This window comes from Phodopus roborovskii, unplaced genomic scaffold (genome assembly GCF_943737965.1).
Source record: "Phodopus roborovskii unplaced genomic scaffold, PHOROB, whole genome shotgun sequence".
NCBI classification, from domain to species: domain Eukaryota; kingdom Metazoa; phylum Chordata; class Mammalia; order Rodentia; family Cricetidae; genus Phodopus; species Phodopus roborovskii.
Genome location: NW_026125562.1, coordinates 1,694,007 through 1,720,497, shown reverse-complemented (window position 1 = coordinate 1,720,497; position 26,491 = coordinate 1,694,007). Strand labels below are relative to the sequence as shown.

At 36.5% G+C, this 26,491-nt stretch overlaps 1 protein-coding gene across 1 annotated transcript in view; it reads right to left on the bottom strand.

Annotated features, from left to right (window-relative positions):
• The window catches only part of Ntng1 (netrin G1), a 330,833-nt gene extending 308,382 nt beyond the window's left edge, over positions 1-22,451 (bottom strand). Inside the window, exon 1 of the mRNA XM_051177690.1 lies at positions 22,166-22,451. Coding sequence (XP_051033647.1) covers positions 22,166-22,411 — 246 coding nt within the window. The 5' untranslated portion in view covers positions 22,412-22,451. The remainder of the gene's footprint in view (positions 1-22,165) is intronic.
• Positions 22,452-26,491: the final 4,040 nt, after the last annotated feature.

The following is a 26,491-nucleotide window of genomic DNA, read 5'->3' as shown; positions in this document are numbered from 1 at the left end:
TTCCAGCCATGGACAGCAACTTTGAACCATCACATGTACCCTTACTGACAGCCTGCCATTAAATTTGGACCAGTCTAGTCAGTCCCACAATATTATAAGCAGATTATTTACAATGAAACCCTTAATATATATCTATTTACTACAGTTCTGCTTCTACAGTTGCAGAGAAAATAATCAGTTGAATGGGTGAGGGGTTATAAGAGAATATAAGAAGCAGAAATGTATTTCTTGAATTAAAATATACACCATAGCATTTTAAATTTCATTATTGAATGTTAATTCACTTTCTTATGAGTACCAGCAAAATGGAGACATTGTAGATAGAGCAATAGCATTAAACAATCCTGTGAAGACCTTTATTTTTAAGGGGGTCTCTTCCTGCATAAGGAACAAGGGGAGTGGAACTCACAAAGAAGAAATTCTAGACCAGGAGAAGAGGAGGCAGCAAACAAAGTATCATTTTTTTTTAATCTTAAACTCCATGAGGCTCCCTTCATTTTCTCTAGAACAAACACCATCTCAGTCAGAACCAATGTGTCTCCATCCAAATGTCATTAGAGTCATGCTTATTATAATCTTGCCTTCTCTGAACAGTAAAGACTTAACCAGAATGTTTACCTTATAGTATTTCATTATGAAAAGGACAGATTACATCACATCTCAAGAGGTTCTACAGTGATCTTCCATCCTTTGTAAAGTATACAAACTCAAGCAAGCAGAATTTGAATGAAATTACTGGTTTTATTTTTACCATTCCAATAGATGTATGTACTAATGTGGCTTATGAAAAGGAAAGGAGGAAAACATTAGTTTATATATGGAGTTGATTTCTATACATTTCAGCCTATCAAAAATTAGCATGGTATATAATGTAATTTGGTCACCAATTCAATCATAGTTTCAAACTCTCGGGAGATCTCCAAATAAATCAATAATTCTAGGTGTTTCTCTAGATTCTATTGCTTTATTGTTTCTTAAACTCATCCTTCTGTGGCTGAGAAACAGATAAATATGTTCTGAGCAGAAAAGGACAAGATAAGCAGGCATAGGAAAACACTATAAAATGATCCTGCCCTCCTCTTCATCCAGGAGTCATCTCAATTTATCATTATTTAAGAACTGATCCTGCCTGAAAGATATGGTAGGGCAATGATGGCAAAAAAAAACTGGTGGGGATAATCAACTAATATATGATTTGAGCATAAAAACAAATGATCCACTACTGGGTTTATTTTGTTGTTATTAAATGTTTCCTCAAAGTAGGTGCATTGCTTTTTCAAGGGGATCAGTGGAGAGGCTCATGAGCAGAAATAGAAGTATATCACCAGTCACAAGATACTGGAAATTTCTACTTATAGAGAAATATTACTGCCTAGCATATTAGAAAGAAATTGGATTTAGCTATCAGAAAACTAATCTTATGGATGTAGTATCTTATTATATAGCTTAATAACTATTTAATTATAAGCATGAATTTACAGATTCCTGACATTATTTTTATTTGAGTCTTGGGCTATGGTCTTTTCTTGCCTGAGTTATTGTAAAATGAATTGAGGACATTACCAATGACATCCTATGTGCATAATTAAAAGAGTGAGGATGAGAGGGTGTACAGTCAGTCACATTTGAGAACCGCCTTGTTCATTTCAGAGCTTGGCTGCATGAATCATCTCCTGGTTGTATGGGGAAGTTCCCATTAGTTACACTGTAAAACTACACACCACTTTACCTCTAGAGATCTCAAAGTTCTTTTCAGGTATCCATTTGTCAATAGCCCAATGTTTCTGACTCTGTGGTACCCAGAGGAGTCTGTTCTAGAATTATTTCTGTGGAAGGCTTTCATAAGCTTTATGACAACCAAGGTAAGAAGCATCGATAATGACTACAATGTTCTTTTGCCAAGTGCTTTCTTAGCTAACAAGCAACATGTACATGAAAAGAACAAAGAATGGCTTTGAAGGAAATTGCGAACTCAGTGGTAATATATTTACATCCTTCTGAAGTCTACACAAGCATTCATCCAAAGATTTAGTTAATCATGCTGGGTGGGCTTTTAGTGCCTGGTACAATATACTCAATAAAGGCTAAGTATAAGCTAAAGTACACATGGCAATCCAACAATACCCTTTAGTAGTTATTGCAACTTAGAACAAATCATCAATCTTCTCAGCTCTTGGTTTTTCTATTTTTTAAAAATAGGGTATTTTCTACTTCTATATGTTAGGATTAATGAGTCAAGATAAATGAAAGCATTACAAAATTGTGTTTATTCAAATACAAATTATTAGTTTAAAAATATCACCTTTAGCTTTAGAACTTAATAATGTTAAGGATGACAACAATGAATTATATATTTTCCTAGCTATTAATAAACTAGGTAAAAATAATACTGATGTCCTATAAGCTATGGTTAGATTCTTCTAAAGTTCTTAGTGATAGTCCAATATTGAAGGCAGATTCAGAGTTATGAAGTTTTGGTTTTGTTACCTTGCTATGACGAACATTCACCAAAATCAAGCTGAGGAGTACAGGGTATGTTTTAGCTTAGAGGTTACAGAATATAAATCAAGGGAAGCAAAGTCAGGAAGTCAAGGCAGGAACTTGGAGGAAGTGAAGAAGGGACCACAAAAGAAAGTGACTTACTGGCTTGGTCTCCTTGGCTTGCTCAGCTATCTTTCTTATACAACTCAGGCCTACTTGTCCTGGTATGGCACTATCCACAATTGAATGTTCTCTCTTATATCAATGAGCAATTAAGAAAATGTCTCTGATCTAGCCACACTAAACCTCTTAGAAGAGAGGTACCATTGAACAAATTGGTAGAGGAACCTGCTTGCTGAACATAACCCCAGGAACAGACACTGAGATCAACAATTAATAAATAGGACCTCCTCAAACTTAGAAGCTTCTGTAAGACAAAGGACACAGTGGAGAAGACCAAACAGCAGCGCACAGACTGGGAAAAGATTTTCACCAGTCCTACATCTGACAATGGGCTGATATCCAAAATATGCAAAGAACTCAAGAAACTAGTCAACAAAACACCAAATAACCCTATTAAAAAATGGGGTACAGAACTGAAGAAAGAATTCAAAATAGATGAAATAAAAAAAGGCTAAAAGACACTTCAGAAAGTGCTCAACATCCTTAGCTATCAGGGAAATGCAAATCAAAACAACTTTGAGATACCATCTAACTCCTGCCAGAATGGCTAAAATTAGAAACACCACTGACAACTTATGCTGGAGAGGATGTGCAGAAAGGGGAACACTCCTCCACTGCTGGTGGGAGTGCAAACTCATACAGCCATTTTGGAGATCAGTATGGCAGTTCCTCAGGAAAATGGGAATTAGTTTACCACAGGACCCGGCAATCCCCTTCTTAGGCATGTATCCAAATGATCCACATCCATGCAACAAAGACAGGTGCTCAACTATGTTCATAGCAGCATTATTTGTAATAGCAAGAACCTGGAAGCAACCTAGATGCCCCTCTACTGAAGAATGAATAAAGAAGATGTGGCACATCTACACAATGGAATACTTTTCTGCAGAAAAAATTATGGAATCTTGAAATTCGCAGGCAAATGGATGGTACTTGAAGAAACCATCCTGAATGAGGTAACCCAGTCACAAAAAGAGGAACATGGTATGTACTCGCTCATATATGGATTCTAGACCTAGAGGAAAGGTTCACCAGCCTATAATTCATACCACCAGAGGAACTAGGATACAAGGTGTATTCTAAGAGATATATATAAAGTCCCTCACAGAAGGGTGAAGGGACAAGTCCCCCAGAGCACATGGGAAGTGGGGGGGGCAGTGAATGGAGAGAGAGAGAAGTAGGAGAAAGAAAAGGGGAGGAGAGGAAAACATGTGCGACTAGGAACATTGAGTCAGGGTAGGAATAGGAGACAGAGGGAAAGAGAGAGAGAGAGAGAGAGAGAGAGAGAGAGAGAGAGAGAGAGAGAGAGAGAGAGAACATAAAAGAGGGAGCCATTATAGGTTTGAAGAGAAAACTGAACCTAAAGAAAGGTCTAGTGACCTACAAGACTGCCGCCAACTAACAATTTGAGCAACTGTGGAAAGACTACCATAAATGCCCTTCCTGGATAGAGAGATCAACAACTAACTTATCCACCATCATGGAGCCCTCATCTAGTACCTTTTGGAAACAGAAGCAAACACCCATACCTAAACGCTGAGTCAAACTAGAATCCAGATGCAGAGGGAGAGGACAAGATCAAGTTGTAGAAACACATAGAGACAGCTGACCTGTACAAGGAGGAGCTAACAAGCCCCCAGACTGATAGCTGGGAATACAGCATGGGACTAACTCAGGCCACCCTGAATATGGGTCTCAGTCAGAAGGACAGAGCAGTCAAAGGGACCTCAGACAGTAGAACCAGGATGTATTCCTGGTGCACAAAAGGACCTTACGGACACATCCCCATGGAGGGATAACTGCCTTAACCTAGAGACAGGAGAGAAGTCCTAGTTCCTATTTCAAATGACCCCACCTGGATGGCATTGCCTTACATGTGGAATTGGGGTGGGAGAATGGGAGGGGAGGGTGGTCAGGGTGCATGTGAGGGGGCCAGAGAGGGTAAGATGGAGGGAGGGAGGGAGAGTGAACTGGGATCGACAGGTAAAGTAAAAAATTTAAAAAAAGAAAAAAAATGCCTCCGAAGACATGCCCACAGGCTATCTGGTGAAGGCAATTTCTCAATTAACATTCTTTTTTCCTATAGGTTGTAACAAGTTGACAAGAATTAGTCAGTACAAACACAATGGGGCAAATCAAATAAAAAGGCTTTTAAGTAATTTTATAAATGCTTCTTATTAAAAAACAATAGACAAATAATCATGTGTCATTTCATTATGTATCAGTATTCTGTGAGAAAGAGGGAAATGAGGGTATGGTTATAGAGAACACTCTGCCAGGGTTGTGGATTTAGGTGAAGTCAGTTTGTTTATATCTTAATTCTGTTGCTTGCTTTGATACACCCACCACAATTAATGACATTGCCAGTGACTTTAATATCTTTTCACTTATTTGTGCATTGTTATCAAAAATCATAATTATGTAAGTCTCCTCTGCAGCAAAATTTTTGGTAGACAAAGACTTGGTCAAACCAAGAATTTGTTATGTATTAAGAATGATTATTTGAAGGAATTTTCCATTTAAACATTATTTATTCAGTCAATTGCCACAAAACAAACAATCAAGCAAAAGAAACACAAAGTGTTTAGTTACTTTGCCCAAAACTAGAGGCTATATTTCATTAATTGTGTACTGAATGGAATCTTTCTATTTTCTGCAATAAAACCATGGCTTGTGATTCCTGAGTTCACAAATAAGAACATAATATAGTTAATCAACTGTCACCTCTATGGAATGATGTAAGGAAATCTCAGTTGAGGAATTAAGTCAGACTGGTTAATAGACGTGTCTATGGGGCATTTCCTTGAGTACTAATTGGTGTAGGTTGACCCATTCCACTGTAGGCAGTGTCATCCTTAGGCAGGTGGACCTCAATGTGTAAGAAAGGTAGCTGATTGTGAGCTAGCAAGCAGTATTTTTGTCTTTTTTTTTTTCTTCTTATTCTTCTTCTTCAAGCTTCCTGCCTTGGCTTCACTTGATGATGGGAAAATACCAAAGGCTACCCCCAAAATATTACAGGCTATTGTTATTGCTCTTTATTACCCCTCTTGCAGAGCTTGATGGTAAAGCCCTATTGCCAAACACATCGCACACCTGGGTTATAGGTTGTAAAAATTATCTAGCTGTGAACTCTGCAATCTATAATAATGACTGGTCTGATGAGATTGAGATGCACAATAATGGGATGGATGATACAGAAGTAGGCAACCACGTTTTAAAACTTATACAAGACATAAAACATGTTTGATATCATTAACCAGGCCAAAACTCATGGCTTCCTAGGTAGCAGGCCTTAGAATAGAACCTATTATTATTGTTATTCTACATAGACATAACAACAAACTGCCCTTGGATTTTTATTTTTATTTTTATACCAATAGATTTGTGCATCTTTCAACCCTCATTGAAGAAATTTACTTATGTAGTAGATGGTGACTCATATAGAGACATATTGTGTGTCATCATGCAGGAAACAAGAGGCCGGGGTGCTCAATTTAAATGGGATGTCTATATTACAAACCCTCCCCATAAGGCTCAGTAATAATTACAGAAAAGGGGTCAGAAAGATTGTAAGAGCCAGAAGGGGTAGATAGCTATAGCAAAACAATACTTTCTTGATATTATGGCACAGTTACATACATGAACTCAGTGACTGGGACAGCATACATGAGACTTGCACAAGATCAAAATAACCTAAAAACGAGCATGAACATGGGAGAGTTTCATGAAGTCCCACTCCTATCTATAGCCAATTGATGGCTGCTGGGGAAGGCAGAGTTAACTTTCTTTAGGGATACAGGCCCCGAGGAGCTACTCATGCAGGAGGTGTCTCCACACCCATTCACCTGTGGACAATTCTAAATGGACTTAGAGGGTGAAGGGGGGGGTGGTAATGGATGGGAGAAGTAGGGGGCATAGGGAAATAATTGGACAGGATAAAGTAAGTGGCATATAAGTAGTAAATTTGACCCAAACACACATGCACACATGGATACTAAATAAAATATGATTAAAGGAAATACAAGTTACAGTAACCTAACTTTATATAGCATTATATAGTGCTTTGCAGTTTAGATGGTATCTTCGCTTACATTGTTGTGGATAAGAGTTGATATATATATTAAAGTGAGAGAAAATGCCAAGCCTGAGAAATGATGCTACTACATTTATATACTGGAAAACCTGAGAGTGGTAGAGTAGGATTTGTGGTTGACAAGTCATAACATTTGTTCTTGTTGAAATAGATGCAGAAAGGGAAATAATTTTTAAAATAAAGTAGTAGACAAGTTTTTGAAGCTTCCTTGAACTGTAATATTCTGTGATGTCTTCCATGTTTGAGAACATTAACCTTTCCTAAAGGTCCAGCTCAATGATCTTCTTTGTAAATCTGTCATTGGTGCCCTAAAGCTCGCAACAAATGCAACGTTCTGTGCTCTGTAGCTTTATAGCTTCTTTCCTCATCTTTCTACACACCTCCTTTACTGAGTGTCTTGGAGGCAGAATCTGGCCTGTCATCATTTTCTCCCACCACACCTAGCACAGAGGACCATAGAACAAAGAATTTCATAAGTACATGCAGAACTAGACTAACCTGTGGTGGGAGCACCATTAAGTTAGAGAAGATGCAATTAAAGGAGAAGTGTAAGTACATCTGCCAGCATTCTGTTAGGTTAGCATCATGATGTACCTCAGGGCTTCCTAATGAAGAAAATTAGTTTTATTTAAATATATTAATTAAAATCCCATGAGAAAATACTTCATTGATTTCAAGGGCAAGGCCACATGGTCTCCATTCCTTGCCTCTTAAAAGTACAGACCATCTTCCAGTATTGTCACAATGTGGAACAAATGTCCAACATGGGTATGACTGAGAACATCCACACCATGTCCAAACTAGAACATCACACACACACACACACACACACACACACACACACACACACACACACTTCCTGAGTCTCCTTCTGTGAGAGTCTTTATAAGTCTTTTATATATATAAAAAAAAGATAACAGGAAAAATTCAAAAGCTAAAAATGAAAGAATAAAACTTGGTAGAGCAGAAGTTTTGAGAAGCAAGCTGAATTCATCATTTCATGGTCATGTATCAAGTTTCCCCTATGTCCCAGACACTATGTTGGTTTCTAGGGACACAACACACAACAGAGAAAAGACTCCATTGTTGTATTCATAGACATTATAATCTGCTGTGGGAGGCAGACTTGAAACAGAAAATTACAGAATGAGGTGGTGGTGGATACATTACTGAGGAAAACTGCCTACTACAACAAGGAAGTTTTATTATAAGAAACTTGCTATTAAATTGCTGGAAGAGTATAGTTCACAAAGGAACAGGAGATTGTGTATATATTTCAACTCTGGAGCAAATTTCAATTATAGAGCCATGCATGTTAATAGCTTTAAGAATAAAAGTGAAAAATCAAAAGCACCTGGTAGCAAATTTAGCATTTACCAAGATGCAGATTTCCCTCGAGGTGAATAGAATAGCCTCTCCTTCTCCATGTTTCTCTTCTATCATTGTATCCCTAGCTCAATACATTACTCATAACAGGTGTTCAGTGAGGAAAATTATGAACAATTATTACTTATCACCTAATGTGTAACAGTAAATTTTCTGTGTAGTCTGTCAGAGAATTTTCTTCTTCTGTGATACTTATTCCAAAGGGCAGTGTAAGTTCTGCCAAAGATATAGTCTTACCTGAGAAGTTGTCAGTATGCAAAGGACCATTAGGCACAGTTGGACAGGTTATGTCCAACCCAAGGCTACCCATCTGAGCTGCAGGTGGGATCTGAGGTCTGCACTATTTCCCCTTTTAAATCATAATGCAAACTACAGTTTTTAAGGAAACAGCGCCTCTTTTCAATTCACATGGTCATCTTGGTAGGACAATATGGTAGCATCTCTAATTGAATGTATTATGTTTAAATAAGAAGAATAAAAAGAAATAAAATGGGAGAAGTAGAATTTACAAACTGAGCTTTCAATCAAGTGTTTGATGGAGATGTCGGTAGAGATCTGTGGGTGCTTTGGATAAAAGAGAGAAGATGAATAATGTTGTCTCCAAAAATAAGCAATTTGAGACCAAGCATTTCCATTTACCATCTGGAATTTCTCAGGCTTGCTAAGCTTCTCAGTTCATCCCAAACTGCCATTAACAAAATGAGCTTTTATTTATTTGCACAGTAGTTTATTTTGATAGCATTCTTGTATTTAGAAATAGTGATGTTTGTAGGTATGCCTAGTGCAGTTGCTAACACATGAAACCATTATAATCTCAGTGCAAATGCCACTGCATCCATGAATGATTATTTTTAATACTGTGTTATTTAGAATACATTTCATTTACTTTAAAACCACAGTTCTGAAATTATTCTGATTTTAAAAACCTGGCTTGAAGCCTGAACCTCATAAGCAGTTAGTTATTAAATGCCATTAGCAACATCAGGGAAAGCCAGGCATTTCATAGAAAGGGGAGCTACAGGAAAACACACAGAAGACATCTCCAAAGCAGAAATGGAGACTCTGAATAACCTGAACCTCTGAACAAAATTAGTGGTTATCACAATGATAAAGGCAATTACTATGTACTAGATTCCCAGACACACCTCCTAAGCATAGTGTCACCTTACTCCTCATTACCAAAAAAAAAAAAAAAAAAAAAAAAAACAGACAAAAAAAGAATGAATGACTGAAATGACTTCATTAAACTTATTAAACTTGAATTTAATCCTTCATGGCCATTTGAATCCAAATAAAATATCCTTAAGGGCATGAATGTGGGTCCTCATGTTAGCTCCCCTATTCATGAAACTTATTTCTAAGGAGCCAAAACTCACTCAACAAGTACAGAAAGGCAATTGATTTTTCTTAAGTGAGCACAGAGAAATATTAAAACAAAAACAAAACAATGTTTCTATTGTATTTCCAATCCTTCCTTCCCAAAACAAACCGGAAAATATAAAAAATGCATGCTGGTCTACCTCTCTGTCAGGCTAAACAGAAACTTCCTGGCTGTGGTTTTAATTGAAAATGGAACCTTTCCCTTGCTGTCTAAATTTATTACAGTTACACATCACCCTCAGATTTTCATCTAGGAGACAAGTCGTTCCAGTGATGGATGAGGCAATGTTTATATATCATCTTGCAAAGTAAGCAGTGGGGCTTCCAGTTATAAAGCACTCTAAAGCCGTTGTTAGACTCCAGTAATGAAGACAGCCAATGTGGAAAAGTAATTATGTATGGCTAACCACTAAAAATGATTTAACAACTGTAATTTTAAATTTAAATTTTCATTTAATTTTGAGTTTTAAAACTAAGAAACATATACAGGTCAGGACATACCTTTCTAGTCAGATGGCCAAATACAAGGCAGCACTCTTAAATTTTTTTTTTCCTATATGAAGACTTGATTTAAGTTTGCATGTGGTTGAGCTAGATGTTTAGCCCAAATAACACCCTTCTTGCCTATTGGAATACCCTGATGAATATTTATTAGGGATGCTCATGCAACCTCCAAGTGATTTAGTGTTAAATAATTTAAACACATAAAAATCAATATCCATGGTCCATATAGTTTTATCAAGAATTCTGGGTCGATTGTACTTTCTGTGATAGTTCATAAACCTGGGTATGAGTTCCTTCACAGCCAAGGAAATAAGAGAAACATAATTTTCTAATATATTGAATGACATAATAAGAAGAAGCATATAAGTAAAGAATGCAGAATAAAGCTTAGACTATTTTGTTAAGGAATACAGGACAGGGTACCATATGTGATGAAAACTCACATAGTCTCCAACCCAACACACTGGGTTCAGGGTGTATACTTTATTTAGGAAAGGCAAACAAAACTAAAGTCTTTGCAACAGACATCAAGAGATTGGTGAGTGTTTGTTCATGAATATGGAGTGGCTTGTAACAGATAGGGATAAATAAGACTTTAAAAAGTAAATTTCTTAAAATCCTACTGAGAAGTATATTTGTAAAAATAATATATATATAATAAATGTGTAATATATACACACATGTATATGTACAATACAATTCTATACAAATGTTAATGTTAATAATATTGCCACATTAATAGGTTAATAATAGATGTTAATATGAACAAACTAGATTATGTAGATACCATGCATAATTTAAAACAATGTTGAATGACAAAAAGCAAATTACTAAATAGATTTTTTTAGATCTAATATTAAAACTATATATTGTTTTAAAATATATAAATATATATTTATCAATATATAAACTCTGTACCAAAAACATAAAATCAAGCTAGGCAGTAATGGCACATGCTTTATTTCCAGAACTTGGGAGGCAGAGGCAGGTGGATCTCTGAGAGTTTGAGGACAGTCTGGTCTTCAGAGTAAGTTTCAGAACAGCTAAGATTACACAAAGAAACCCTGTCTCAAAAAATAAAACAAACAAACTAAATACGAAATCTAAAACAAAAGATATAAAGTCATACATGAGGAAGAACTACCAAATAAAGACATGGGTCTTCTCTGGTTGAAGAAGGTAAGGAATAGATCAAGGTTAGGGGTAAAGACTCTAATCTAACCTTTCTACATTTTTAATCCAGAAAAACAAAACATGTTATCATTGCTAATACTAACTGGTGTTTAGACACATGCTGACTGTATTGCTTAGGTATTTTAATTTAAAAATAAAATATTCATGATTATTTTTAAGATTAAGTTTCTTCAAATTTTAACAATTTGCAGCACAGCCAATTATGTTCCAATGATCAGGTATGTTATAATAATCTTAAATATGGTTAAATTACCAAGCCTATGTTTTAAATTACTTCATTCCCTGAACACATGTTTGTTAATGCCACCATAGATGTATATGAAACATAATATCTGCCCTTGGGAATGTACACACTGGAAAAGAAAAATATATGTACAAATTGGTCAATACATGACATAATAAGCAGTAGAAAACTATAGCTGGACTGACATCAATCAGAATGTAAAAAGTAAAGTATAACCTCTAATGACTCCTCTGACTGACTGTACTGTTCTGACTAGTAAATGTTTTTAACTGCATCCTGCAAGGAATTAACTCAAAACACCAAGCATTCTTGGGCACTGGCAATGGGTAAGAAGAATGTTAGATGTAAGGGTCAGATAGGCTCCTTCATGAGGATTTTAAATGCAGTGACCCTAATTACTGGCAAGAACCAGCTATGAGAAGCTACTTAGAATGCAGAATTCATGGACATACTATCCTGAACACACAGTATCTTCAGGAATTTGGAAAACTGAGTAGGTGCCAGCCTGATTAGTTCTAGGATGAGAGAATGTCATCTTTGGAGACCATTTATGCTGAGTAATATCCGATGGTGTAGTCTGGGGTGTTGGGTGTCCCCAGCTTCCATCTACTCCCTCCAGAGAGACAGGGATAAACTGTTAGGAGGGACCTGAGAGGTTACTGCCAAACAACCTAGTGAGGAAGGAACAGGAACAGCACAGTAAAGATCCCAGTCCTATGTAGTTACATCAAGCCTTCCAGGCAGTGGGAAGAGGTTTGATTTCATTTTAAATAAGCACAATGTTACAGGATGAAATTGGATAAGGAAAGGATCAAATGAATAACATTATAAAAGTTGCAGCCAGTCCTCTAAATCCATGGGAACTAGTTCCAGGATTCCTTGTGGGTACCAGAATCTATGGATGCTCACATCATTATATGAAATGGTAACTACTCACAGTCCTCTGTATATTTACATGAGTTTTAGACTAACCAACATGTGAATATTATATAGGTAGTTGTTCCACACTATTATTTGGAGAATAATAAATATCTGTACATGTTTGGGACAAATAATATCTTTGAAATGTTTTTTATCCCAAAGTGGTTGATTATTTATATATACAGCCTTCAAATATGAAGAACCAAATATATGTAAAAATACACATTTGAATATTATATTACATATCATGGAATATTACAAAAGGTACATAATTTTGTTAAAAGAGCAAGAGTTGAAAACAGGGAGGCCAATTAAGAGACACTATAGAGTTCAGCTTCAATAGAGAGCTGATTGATTGATGGTGAAAAATGGTCATATTTATAAGATAGCTTGAAGCTTTCACTCACAGGGCTTGCTAGTATGTGTTTTTACAGAGGAACTGAAGGGAATTTCTAGACTGTTTACTCTGAGCAACAAATGGATGAATATAAGCTACCACTTACAGACATGGAACAAATGAAAGCAAAATTGATTTAGGTAGGAGAAAAAAAAACAAAAACAAACAAACAGACAAACAAAAAAAAAAAAAAAACAAAAAACAAGACTGCTATAATAACCCTGTTAGATTTTAAATGCCTAGTAGACATCCAAATAGAGAAACCATGGAGGCAGTCTGCTCTAGGATACCAGTGTTTATTGAGACTGTAAAACACACAGAATCATCAGGCCAACTACTTTCCTCAACACCTCACCCACAATGATATGATGTTGCTAACTAGTCAACAATTGCTGACTTACTATTACGGAGTTAGTCAGTGTGAGTACAGTATGTACTCAGCTCTCTGTGTTTCTAACAACGTATGAACACATTAATGAGAAAGAGGAAAGAAAGAACAGAAACAAACACTGTTGATTGGCTCCCTTACCCCTAAATGAAGACTCTCATCACATTTTATGCAATTCCAACATTCTCTGCACTGTTTACCGAATCCAATTTTATGAGTTTATTTCAGATAAAAGGTTTTCTAAATAACAAAATCATAGCATTGTAACCCACAGTCCACATCACAAATATAATTTTTAAAATGGTGTTCGCTATGGTTTTCTTGAATACACTACAAATAAAATTAAGAGGGAATAGAATAGTTTAAGAGGGGGGCATGGGTGCCAGCATGCCTGCATTTATTGCATTCCCTCTCCCCAGATGGAAAATTACTTAGCTTCATGCTTCAATTACTTTACCTGGTACACAAGGATAATGATAGGATTGAACATTATAGGAACAAACCATATCGAGTGTTTAATACAGAGCAGGGCACCAATAAGTTCTTTATCAAATCAGCTTCAGCTACAAGTCAATTTTGTAAAATGTAGCAAAAACTCAGTTCTATGGTGTGTAATCAGCTCTACTGTACAAATCACACTGCATATGCCATTTAGAAAGCACCAACCCCTATGATGGTTACACACAGCATTATTGTGATCTAGATGATATTTATACTAATGTAAACAGTCCATAACACCTCGTATAAAAGAATCTGCCAAAACTTTACAATAATAATCTATGTGGCCTAGTCAAAGGATATGTAAAAAACCTTGGATTAACATATTGGCCATCAGCTCATTTTCTTTATAATATATATACATATATACATATACATATATATGTGTATATATATTTTTTTCTGTAACATGTATAGACATCAACTGTATTCTCTTCTACTCATACAGATATCGCAGTAAATAAGGATCAGGATAAACAAATAGGCCAAATAGATGTTTATTCAGGGAGAAATAGCTTACAACCTAGACAGATGAACACCAGGAAATTCAACCAAATCCTCTCCTGTCCGAGTCACGCCAGAAAGAGAGAGCCTTTCCTGGCCCCCTCTGACCTCCTTCCACAGGTCACTTCCGCCCATGGCTCCACCCCCAATGGGCGTGGTCAATGCCACAGAACTATCTCACTACATACAGAGACTTCACATGGTCCACAATTTAAATGACCTTAATCTACCTGGTTCACAACTTTTGAATTCACTTACAAAAAGAATGAGGAACATTATTGTAAACTTCATGTGACCTACAGACCTCAGCTCTCCAAGTCTGTCAGACAAGTTACAGTTTTACACATTCTGCATTCATGTCATCTGGCACCTATTCACACATTAAAATATCTTTCTTTTCAATACAGAATTCCTTCTCTAGGATGGTCTTCTATCTTCTCAGCTAGATTTATACCTCTCATACTTGTTCATTTTTTTCTACTTACATATTAATTCCTGCCTCATATAAACCAACACAGAGGAAACACAACAAAGCTGAAACACAAGATTAATTCCTAGAACATGCTTGGAAGTGTGTTTGATTTCTTCATTTCCAAGAAGGAACAAAAAGTTATACATGATGGTGGAAAATCATTGGCAGACATGACCCAGTGATGTCAGCCCCTGGACCGCTCCATGGACACCGACCTTGTGGAACAAAAGGGCTCTTTCTTTGTACTGGAGCAATACCTAACTCAGCTCTTCATTTAATATTTTAGAAGTCAGCTTCAAAGTAGGTCAAAAAGTGAAAACCAATTCTGGTCTCTTTCTCAGCTCACACCTTTAACTTCCATGGAGCAGACACTATGTGAATCTATTCCAGGTACAACAAAAAGAAACTGACCACCTGCCAATGTCAGTAACTTGTTTTCAAATATGGTGTTTGCGAAACAACTTTGAGACTTTTTCCAAGTGCAAGAATAGAAGTTTCGAAAATTAAAGGAAAAATGTCTCTTAAAAAAAACAAAAAAAGTATTCCCATTGGTCTGGCAAATTAAAACCTAAGCAAATTTTACAACAGTAGCTTTATACAAAGAATATGTTATTGTTTGCAATTGTTTTCAACAACATAAATTCTAAGAGGATATAAACCCTCTGCTTAAAGAAAATAGCAACTTTGCAAAGTTTTTACGTATGAACACAGGAGACACAGATGTGGACCCTCAGATGGATCTTTTCTAGCCCAGGACTGTGGAAGCCTGCCATCAAAATCCAGGGCAGAGGCTTTTTTTTTTCACTCCCTAATGGGAGGCCTTACCATTTCTGAGGAGTCCATGGGGGTAGAAAGGAGGTGGGGAAGGGGAACTGAAGGAGAGGAAGGAGAGGAAACGTGGTTGACTTAAAAAATTAAAAAAAAAAAAAAAAAAAAAAATCCAGGGCAGAAATTCAGGGTATTTCCAGACTGAACGGCATGGGAAAAACTCTAAAGCAAGCTCTTGCCTTCAGGCAAGAAGGATGCTTATTCTTGGAACTGATTAACAAAACTGAAGTTTGTGTGGAAAGGCTCACATTTATGTATATGTATATATCTCTTTAAATTGGTGGCTTCTGTAGGGGAAAATAAAACAGATAGAATTACAAGCAATAAAACTACTATAGCTAGAAATAATGATATGTAAACAGACAAGAAACTCAGGCATCAGCTTTCTCAATAAGAAAATAAATGCAATAAATGAATGCTTAATAAAATGAAGTGCCACTTGCACTCTGAAATATGTCCTTATCTCAATGTGAAATTTTAAAGATTCTAATGCTAGTTGAAAGAATGGAAAGAATGTGGATAATTTGACCCTCATTTCTTGGCTAATTGTCTTTCTTTTATCTGCTAAGACCTTGTAATAAGAGAATTTAAGAACATTTTCAAATATTTATAAGGATCTGTATATGCTGATGATATTTAATATTGTCCTTAAATAACTTTCTGGTGGACAATTTAGCAATATCTGTCAAGTGTCTTCAGGTGTAAGAACAAACCACCTAAATGCCCATACATAGAAGAATAAGTGAAAAAATTCTACAGAGTAAAAATATTACACAATGGTATATGTAAAATATAATGAATTACCTGGGTGTTGGTGGTGCATGCCTTTAATGCCAGCACCTGGGAGGCAGAGGCAGGCAGATCTTTGTGAGTTCAAGGCCAGCCTGGTCTACAGAGTGAGTCCCAGGAAAAACTCCAAAGCAATGCAGAGAAACCCTGCCTCAAAAAGCAAACAAAACAAAACAAAATTATAAAGAATTAAAATAAGAAATTATGCAATGGTGTGTGTGTATGTGTGTGTGTATGTTTATACCCCTAAGCAAGTTCCAAAGACCAACACCACACAAAATATGTGGTTCAGATTCAGGATAAGAGATAGCATAGCACACAGAAAGGGTAAATCCTATACTGTAAAACTTGTGTTCTGGCTATGATATGGGTAATGTATATTTACTGAATTCTAACATAAAATGTAGTTATTGTGTTAGTTAAAGGGGCAAGACTACAGTATACATTGTGTAGTTTATTTTTCTTCAGCGTTTTGTTTGGAAAAAAGTCTCCTGACTTCATTCTTGACCATGCATACAAGGCCATTGCTTCTACTTTTGTGGGATCATGAAGTCCAATAAAAGAGAGCCAAGCTCAGAGACAAGGACTTGTCTGATCCCCAGGACTTGTTCCTTTTCATGACTGATATGCAGATTGGTTCCAGTGAGTGGCAATCTCATTCCTGAGTACATAAGAGATGGCCCTTCCATTTGATTTCAACTCAGTAACACACAGACACTTTCTTTAACCCTGAAGTCTTGGGGTGTGGGAGATAGGTCTTTTTAGGTAAATCATACTGTTTGATGAACAAAGGCATTTCAGTGTTGTTTGATACATATTAGTATTTCTTTCAAATAACCTATGATAACTAATATTTACTTTAGTTTTGAGTGGTGCTTGTGGTAGAATCCAGAGCTTTGTAAACTCTAGGAAAGTACTCTTCCTCTGAGCTATACCCTCAGCCCTCCTCACACTTGTGGGGTATTACAAAATGACTTTCATTCTCCATGTGTCCTGAAGGATATGAGAAATCCTCTTGTCATTTACCCGGTCACCAGACCATAACTGGAATGCTACAGGTACCTAAATATTCCAGTCAGCCTTACTTCTATTTCTTTTCTGATAGAGTTAAATATTAGGCATTTAGCTACCAAATCATTTTCCAAGTGGTTCTTTGACATGCCATAAAATTACATGCTACTTTTCAATTCTGACTGTGAGCTTCTCAACAAGAGGTTCCTTGATGAAGTGGTAAATCAGAAATGTTTGTCCTTGTGCAACTTAATCATTTTAATGTAAATTAGTCATCTCTGAGAAATAAGTCTAAATAATGAACTAATAACAAAGAAGTGGTAATAAAAAAATAGTTTTCTTAAAACTCCATTCTATCATAATTTAAGAGGAAAATCAGTTCAAAGGAAAGATGCCACTGTTATTAAAACTTAATTTGCTTATCAAATTATGATTCATATGAACAGAACATTTTTAAGACTATTCAGCTATTGTCTAAGTCAATGTCACTTCCAGTTTTTAGAAAACCGATATTAATCCCTTGTCACTGAAAAAAATCAAATTAATTCCTCAAATGCCACCTGATAGCGACCAGATGAGAACCCAAGATACTGTCAAATCAGAAATATAAGTTACATGTAGTCCCGAAGACTCTCCATTGTCAACTGCTTGCCCCACAGGTTCCTTTGAAATCACAAAGTATAAAAGTTTCCTATTACTTTTATAAATTTCACTTGACTCTAATGAAATATGTTCTATCCACAATGCTTACAGTAACTGTTTTCTTCTTAATAGAAAGCATACATATGGAACTGTCATTAGCAGACCTGGTAAGGTCGTTGAATGAATGCCTGTCAAGAGCACAGGCACACATTAGTAAATTTTCTCAAGAAAATCCATTTCCATTTCAAGGTCTGACATTTTATTTAGAAAAATTATGCCCTTTCTTTTAATTATTCCAGTAAACATAATGAGGGTGTTGCTAAATACACCTCAGAGGACTTTATTTTCTCCATTTCTTAGTCATACGAGTGCATTTGTAATTACAGGCATGCTGCATTAATGATGCTGAAAGTCTCCATGGTAAACATTTAATGTCCACCTCATAATGTTATGCCAAAATTACATGCACAAAAGACTTTTTAATAATCTTTGTTTTCTCATTTAGTTTTGATTGGTTCTGAAATCCATGGCAGCACTCGAGGGTCCCCATTTCCGCAGCCATCAGCACTTTTGCCCCATAAATTGTACAAATGTACACGGCATCTTTTATCTGGAGGCTTCTTTTCAATGCTTCTGTTTAAGTTACACAGAAAATTGGCTGCATGCTGGAGATAATTGAAGATAATTTTTCCATTTTTAAGCCACTGGGGTGTTGCCTGGAGGGGACATGACAGCTATGTTTATCTAAACACAAAGACCAAGTCAGAGCTCTGTGTCGTCACTTCAGCTTTACACACAGTATCAGCTCATCCTACCTGCTCCTTACACAAATAAAATCATTGTCACTAGATGACCTGTGTCTTGTAACAGAGGCATGCTACCTGAAGCTTGAATTATGGCTGAAAGGACAGGCTCGGCACAAATGGGTTGCCTCCTCGGCTGTAAGAGCAAAAGCAGCCAACCAACCCTGTGCCTTGCAGGTTTCTCCTCACTCACAAAAATAGTCCTCAATGTTATGCACTGTCAATTTGAAAAGAAATGTATTAAATTAAAAAGAAAATAAAAAATTTTCAAAATAAATAATTCACACACATTCATAAATGACATTCACTCTATGTTCATATGTATAACCTATCATAGACAAGTTTTTTTTCCAGCAAACGATTGTTTGGAAGTGCTAATACAGTTAATATCTAACCATTTTAAATTACTTGACATAGAAGATTTGGCAAAGATAGGACATGCTGGTTAGCAAGCACAGATCTATTATTAAATGGAATCATAAGCTGTTTTTCCCCTCCAAGTTCACTCAGAATTAAAGTCAATGCAATATTCATGGGTGGTCACGGACATACTGACAGAGAAAATACAGAAGGCAGCACTACAAATTTTCAGAGCATTAACTCTTAGAATCATAGACTATTTCTATGGCTGAATGTATTACCTGTGTTCAGAAACCCTGGAGCAATTACTAATAAGAGTGTTACTAGCCAAGGAGGCAAAGCCATTTACAGTGAACATTTACATATGGGGCAAAGTAATGGTTGTGTCTATTTGGCAGCCCTAGTGATGTAATAGGCCATAACAACTCTGGAATGGAAGCGAGTGTCAGAGAGCACAGGACCCATAAGTCCTAGCATAAGTGCCTTTATGGATTCCCATTAGACTTTGGGCTAAGGAGCTCCTCAACAGACCTGATACTACAGCATCCCAATTTATAGCCTGTTTTAAGAACTTTTACACTAAGACATTTTATAGAAAATCCACAACCACAGAAGGGAAGTTTTGCAGTATTTGGGCCATTATCATTGAGTTGGCACTTAATATGCATACTAATAGTCCCAAGGTTCACATTTAAAGGAGATTATTAAATCTGCTATGCCAATCATATGCACATTAAGGAACACAAATTAATGACTGATAGGTAACTCAGAAATCTTACACTCTGTGAAGTTACATGTCTAAATCCACCTGGGCAAACTTAAGCTGCTCCTGAGTACCTGAATTGCACTACAGTGTAGCTTGGGTGGGGTTCATGGGAACACATATATAAAACACAGTTGTACTTCAGGCCAACCTAGGAACATTCTGTTAATTCTCTTTTCCCATGGTACCTGCACCATTATTTAGCCACTGACATGATAGGAATTAACTTACTTAAGGACCTGAGACCTTGCTCCTGTGAAAAGCTAGTCTGGAAAGTCCTGTAATGTGCCCTTTCCTGCTTCTATTGGAAGAAATAGGTATGCTGACCATGGGAATTCTTTACATGTTGGGCAGTAGAAATGCTGAGTGAGTGTTCTCTGGCCAAAGGAGAATTCAAGGAAGCAGCACACACAAATTACACCTTGAACATATCCTATAGTATCCATGTGAGTAGAAACTGCACTCTGGCAAAGGACATTAAGTATTTCACTTAGCTCTGTAAATTGTTAAGCAATTCCAGAAGAGGCATATTGTTCTGTACATCACAGAACCCAATAGCCGGGGCTAGAGTCTCTCCATGAGAAGATCTGGCCCAGAATGCAGGCTCTGGGAGCTTGTATAACCTATAACCAAACAGTAATTTCACACCACATTTGCAAGAAATTTTAAATTGGACCTTTTATAAGAAATTACTAAAGAGCTCATATAAAGCCAACAAATGTCCCTGGTCTTTTACAGATTTATCAAAGTTTTACTGATATGTTTACTGGAAGCCTGTGGTGGTTTCCAAAATGCAACTTCTTTCTGAAGCACATACCTGTTACCCAGAGAGACGAGGCCCTCTCTTTGAAATATTTAGTCATTTAGGGCACTTTAGTCATAGTGACACCTAATAGCCAAGGTCTTTTTCTCACTCTCCACAAAATCAAGTTTAGACTATAATTCAAAGCAGTCCCCAAAGGCACTTCTGAAAAATGGCAAGCCCTTAGCTTTTAGGTGAAAACACTTTTTATTGCTCAAAATCATTTCCTGCTACAAAACCTTTTCTACAGTGCTCCATCTGAGACAATCTTATGTTAATTTAACTCACTGGGGACTGTGAGCAGATGCTACTTTGATTAATAGTTTCACGAGCCTGAAAATGCCAGGCCAAGTTCAAGATAATAAAGTCAGGTAAGATACTATTAAAATCTGCCACATGGTTATATCTGTTATGTGGATTAAAATGGGGTCATAGTTCTTATATCAAATAAAGACTGTCTCCAATAAAAACCAACAACATAAAACAAAATGGACATACTGTCTCAATTTCTTACCCCATTAACTGACACCATATTAAGCACCCATCTCTTTAATAACACCTTACATGTATATTTTCTGCTATTATTTTATTTGGAAATTCAACATGTTTCTCTAATACTACCTTTCTTCTAGTGTGTGTTCAACCTGGAAAAGGCCTCAAATACACTCCAAGAATAAAGACTGTTATAACTCCTTTTATTATTGTCTAAATTTACATGTCCCCAGGTCATTGATTTCAACAAATGTGTTTTTGGCATTTCAACATCCACTTTCAAAATTCCCATAGAAATGCAACCCTTGGTAATAAGGGTATGCATGAGTTGGTAAATAAAATCCCTGGGAAAATCCTTCAAGAAAGTTTACTGTCCTTCCTTCTTCTTTTCTTCTTGCTGCTCCCTTACCTGAGGAACACCTACCAGAGATGATATCTGGTAAAGGATACAGGTGACCTCAACTAATCTGGCACTATGGGATTTGGGCCTGCCTTCATCTATGTGTAATAATAAACCTTTGCATTCTTTTTTACTTTTTAAGACAGGGTTTCTCTGTGTACCTTTGCAGACCAGGCTGGCCTTGAACTCAAAGAAATCCACCTGCCTCTGCTTCCTGAGTGCTGGGATTAAAGGTGTGTGCCACCACCTCCCAGCAACTTTGTATTCTTAACATTGATTTACTAATGGATTTTCATCATAAACTTAACCCAGCTGTCCTAACATTTCAGTTTCTATTCTAAAATTTGACCATCAATTCAGCTTTTTGATTTGTAATATATGCACACGCCACCTGTCTCACTGAAACTTTTGGCTTGCTGGCAAGCAACAAGCCCCCATACATCAATCACGCCATATATATTGTAACCCCAGATAGGACAAGCCTCCAGAGAATGAAGCCAGCCTCTCAACATGAATCTGCCACCTGCAGATTTGGCTCTGCCAAACTGAGCCTTCCCACTCACCACATTTGTTTGCCAATGAGATTTAATGGCATTTATTGAAATACTCTACTCAAAAGCACTGCCTCACCATTGCACAGAACGACTCTGGAGGGTCTCCACAGGTAATATCCGGAGGGTCCAGTTTCACTTTCAGATATTTTGTCATGTCCGTGGATTCCGGTTGGCAGGCCATATAATCCCAAACTTTCCCTTCTTCTGTGTAAATCTGAGTTTTACATACATCATAATGTCCCCACACTAAAGGGTAGGGCTGCATCACAGAGGACACTGTAACCCACAGGGCATGAATCGACAGGAATCTTGACAAATACATCTCTAAAATCTTGGCAATCTTCGTGTCTTATTTGTAGTCTGTCTCTTTCACATACACATGAGTACGTTGTGTGTTGTGTGTATGTGCGTGGTGTGTGTGTGTGTGTGTGTGTGTGTGTGTGTGTGTGTGTGTGTGTCTTTATGTAGGTAGGTCTGTATATTAAAAAAAAGAAAAAATGCTGTGGTCTCAAAGCAGATTCCCAAACTTAATGTGATAGATTTACTGTGTGGTCAGGGATGCTGAGGATTTTGGTGGAAGCCTAACCTGCTTTTATGTTAGGCATTAGCAGCTTGCAGTCTTTCCTCCTCGTAGAACATATCTATTAGACTTTTGTGAAAGACGTCCAGGAGCAGATAATAATTTACCAAAGTGATGGCTCTCCCATTGTACATTCAATAATCCTGAATGATCCTCAGCGTTCAGGGTCACTAGGGCTGCTCAGATGCGATGAGGGATCAGTATCTGGAGCACAAGGATGAGTGTCTACGGCCCTGTGTCTGTTCACCAGCAATCATTTTCTTTTTCTCTTCTGGCACCAACCTTTGTGGAAACAATAAGAGTAAGAGTTATTACTCTGGAATCAATGCATTAGGAAATGTATGATGCTTTGACGTTTCAAAGGCTCAGTGTGATATAAAGCAAACTGGTGTAATATGGATACGCTTCAGTTAGATGCCTTGCTAGGCTGATCAGGGTACCCATCCACATTGGGGAGAATTTTGATATGAAGGATTTGACTCTTCCATAACAAAGCTAGATGAATATATTCTAGGAGAGTTAACAGGCTTTTGCTTCAAAAATTTTATTTCCATCTTAACTACTGAGAGCAAGCTTCTGGATTTAAACAGCTTTTACAGCTAGCTTAAAAATCCTCCAAGAGAACAATGGGAATAAAGAGAGCCTTTATAACAATGACAATTACTTGTGTGCCTTTCTTCTTTTAGCAAATAGACCCTAAAATTCTCCAAATTCCTTGTACATTTCTTAGCTTTTGTTAGGGGCAGGTAAATGAAAACTGGTCATATGGGGACAAGCCTCTCTCTGAATTTTCTCATTATACTAAAAGAATTTAACATCTTTTGTTTAGTTGCATTTACTGAAAAAGATAACTAGGCTCTCTGAAAATACTAAAATAAATAAATAAATAAATAAAACCAAAAGGCAAATATTCCTTTCATAAGAATCTTCTATTTCTTGCATCGTTTTAGAGCCATCACATCTGCATTTACAGTTACTTTCTATAACAGGAGAGAATATGTCCCAAAGGTGGATGTTATATGCTGCTTTTAAAGGCAAAGTTCCATAGTAAAACACACAGTTTAAAATGCAGGCCATGAAGCAGAGTAACAGGGCACTAATTCTAAGAGAAAATAAAGATTTTTATTTCAGTGTACTTTGGGTAAACTGATAATGTAACCTGTATAAGTTACAGATGAAAGTCACAGATGCATTCTGCTAGCAAGTTTTCAACTATTCAAATCTTAATAAATGTTAATATTTAAAACCCAGGTGATAATGTATTGTCTTAGTTATTTGGTTCATATTCCCAGTTCAAGTTATTACATACTTTTAAGTTTTAAAAGAACAAAATAAAAAAAAATCTACAGCTTTGAAAATTCCATTATAGACTCTTCGATTCATACTAAACAGTTTAAATAAGGAAGTTGGCTATCTTCAAGCAATCTTATAAAGGGAATGCACTATATTTAAATAATGCACCATCTTAAAATGAACTAAGCCACAGAGACTATGAAATGCCAACAGATGGTTGAATTGTGTTTCCATAGCAAAGTAATTTATAATAATTGCTTTATGGATGCAAGTGCAATTTTCATTATATTCAATTCATAAAATGTTATCATACAGCTGCAATTTGTGATATTTTCTATTAGGAAAAATGTTGAATATTTGAGTTCCCATGAAGCAGTAATTAGCAATGTGTCTAAACATGTGTAAACTACAGACTTATTTGCTTCCTTGTGACTTTGACACTGTTCAGTGGCATGAATTTGGAAATCTTAACCTAAAAAGAAAAGAAAAATAAAACATTACAGGAGCATGTGTTATGGCTATTCAAGCTTTTCTACATTTTTTGTTTGTTTGTTTTTAAATTCATTAAGTTTGTATTTTCAGAAACACTCAACACATTAATGATTAATAATCTGAAAAGGCGTTAAGAAGAAAGAAATGTAGATTTCCTGGCCTCATTTTTCACTTATGGTTACTACATCCTTATAGAGGAAGCAGACACTTTGGAAAGTGAAGAAATTGAGCATGAGAGGTGAGGTAGTATAAAGTATACTAGTTCCAAAATTATTAACATCAATCTTTTAGTTTCAAAACACAGCAATTTCTAAGTCAGGAACCAATGACTTTGAGTTTGTACTGTGTGAATATCTGGTTAATTTGTAAAATGATTTTTTAAAAGAACATTTCAAGTATATAGGCTTAAATGACCCTCAAGATTACTCTTCACCTTTTTTAGACAATACTATTCCCTCAACCATCAATTCTTTGTTACTCTGTCCTCATGCCTATGTTATTGCAATGACCTCATCTGCGTGAAACTGTGGACACTAAGGAAATGCATGTAACTGTCACCATGTCCTGACAATAGCACTTCCAATGCAGGGGATTCTCATTAAAGTCTACCAGACTGTAATGATGGCCATTACACAGAATTATGGACTACATCATTGATCGAAGTTAGAGAACTGACAGGCAAAATGCAGAGGGGTGCAAGATATTTGAATATGAGGCAGTTGCAGGACTGTGCGACAGACATTCTTGACAAGAAGCAGCCAATTACAGCTTAAATTTCTGGCACCTAACCAGTTGTGATTAATAGTTTTCCATTACATTACAGACATATTATTAATGTATTAAAAATGTCAAGCTTTGGCAAGCACTAATATGGTGTGGCTCAGTTGGTCTGCAGAATTTACATTTAATGAGCTCCCATTGACACGGAAAAAGGTATTGACCGCAGTGTAATGCAAATCTGAGTACAGTCATAAGCTATTCTTTAGCATAATTATACTTTCCCTTCTAACTCTGAAGTCTGTAGCACCCCTTCTTTTGGACCCTTCATATCAAATTCTCCTTACTTCCTACTATCATACAGGCTATCAAATAAATCCTACTTCATATTAGAAGAAATTAAATCTATTAACTTTAGTGATAAAGAGGCCTTATGAGAATCAGGGATTTGTGGGATTTTCAAAGAAAACAAATATTGTACAAAGAGAATATTATTTATACCACCACCTCCAACACTTAATGCATCTGGTTTCCAGCTGGCTTTCCTGTGAACCAGGTTAAAAAATACCAGTATCTTCTTAAGAGCTGCCATGACTGCAAATGGCTAAACAAACTGATTAGGGGATGGGCAGACAATGACATATTTGGGGGCTTAGTATCCTAAATGTATCCCTTCCTCCCAGCACATAACTGAACTAACTACTGCAAATTTTCAAAAGTGTCTGGATCACCTGGATAAGGGCAAAATCAGAAGAGCTCTGGGCAGCTCCAGCTCTATGTCTGTACTTTCCTTACATGGGAACTCAGAACAGTCAAGGACTGGCACCGTCTCTACCTAGGAGCTGAAGGAGTAAGAAATCCTTTCTGTTTAAAATTTTCCCCATTAATATGTTACAAGCCCATGACTCTCTGATATAAGAATGGACATAGCCAAAAAAAAAAAAAAAAAAAAAAAAAAAAAGAAAGAAAGAAAAAAAGCACAAAATTACATGGATTTCAGGTTGATAGGTATTATTGATCAGGGATAAAATAGGCTACAAAATGGCATTGCATCCAAGGAACATACATTTTTCCAGGATTCAATAGCTAATTACCTTCCACCTTGCATTAACTTTGCAGGAAGGATTTAAAAAACCCTTCCTCTCATCAGAAAAAAGAAAAAAAGGCTTCAAAAATATTACTCAAAACTAATAATGATTAAAAGAACAAGCCTTTATAGTCCCAAAGAACAGCCAATGTCATCAACTAAGAGGGAAGTATTGTCGGTAAATCTACCAACTCTCCCTGGATTTTAGCATTCTTTTCATTATATAATCTCAC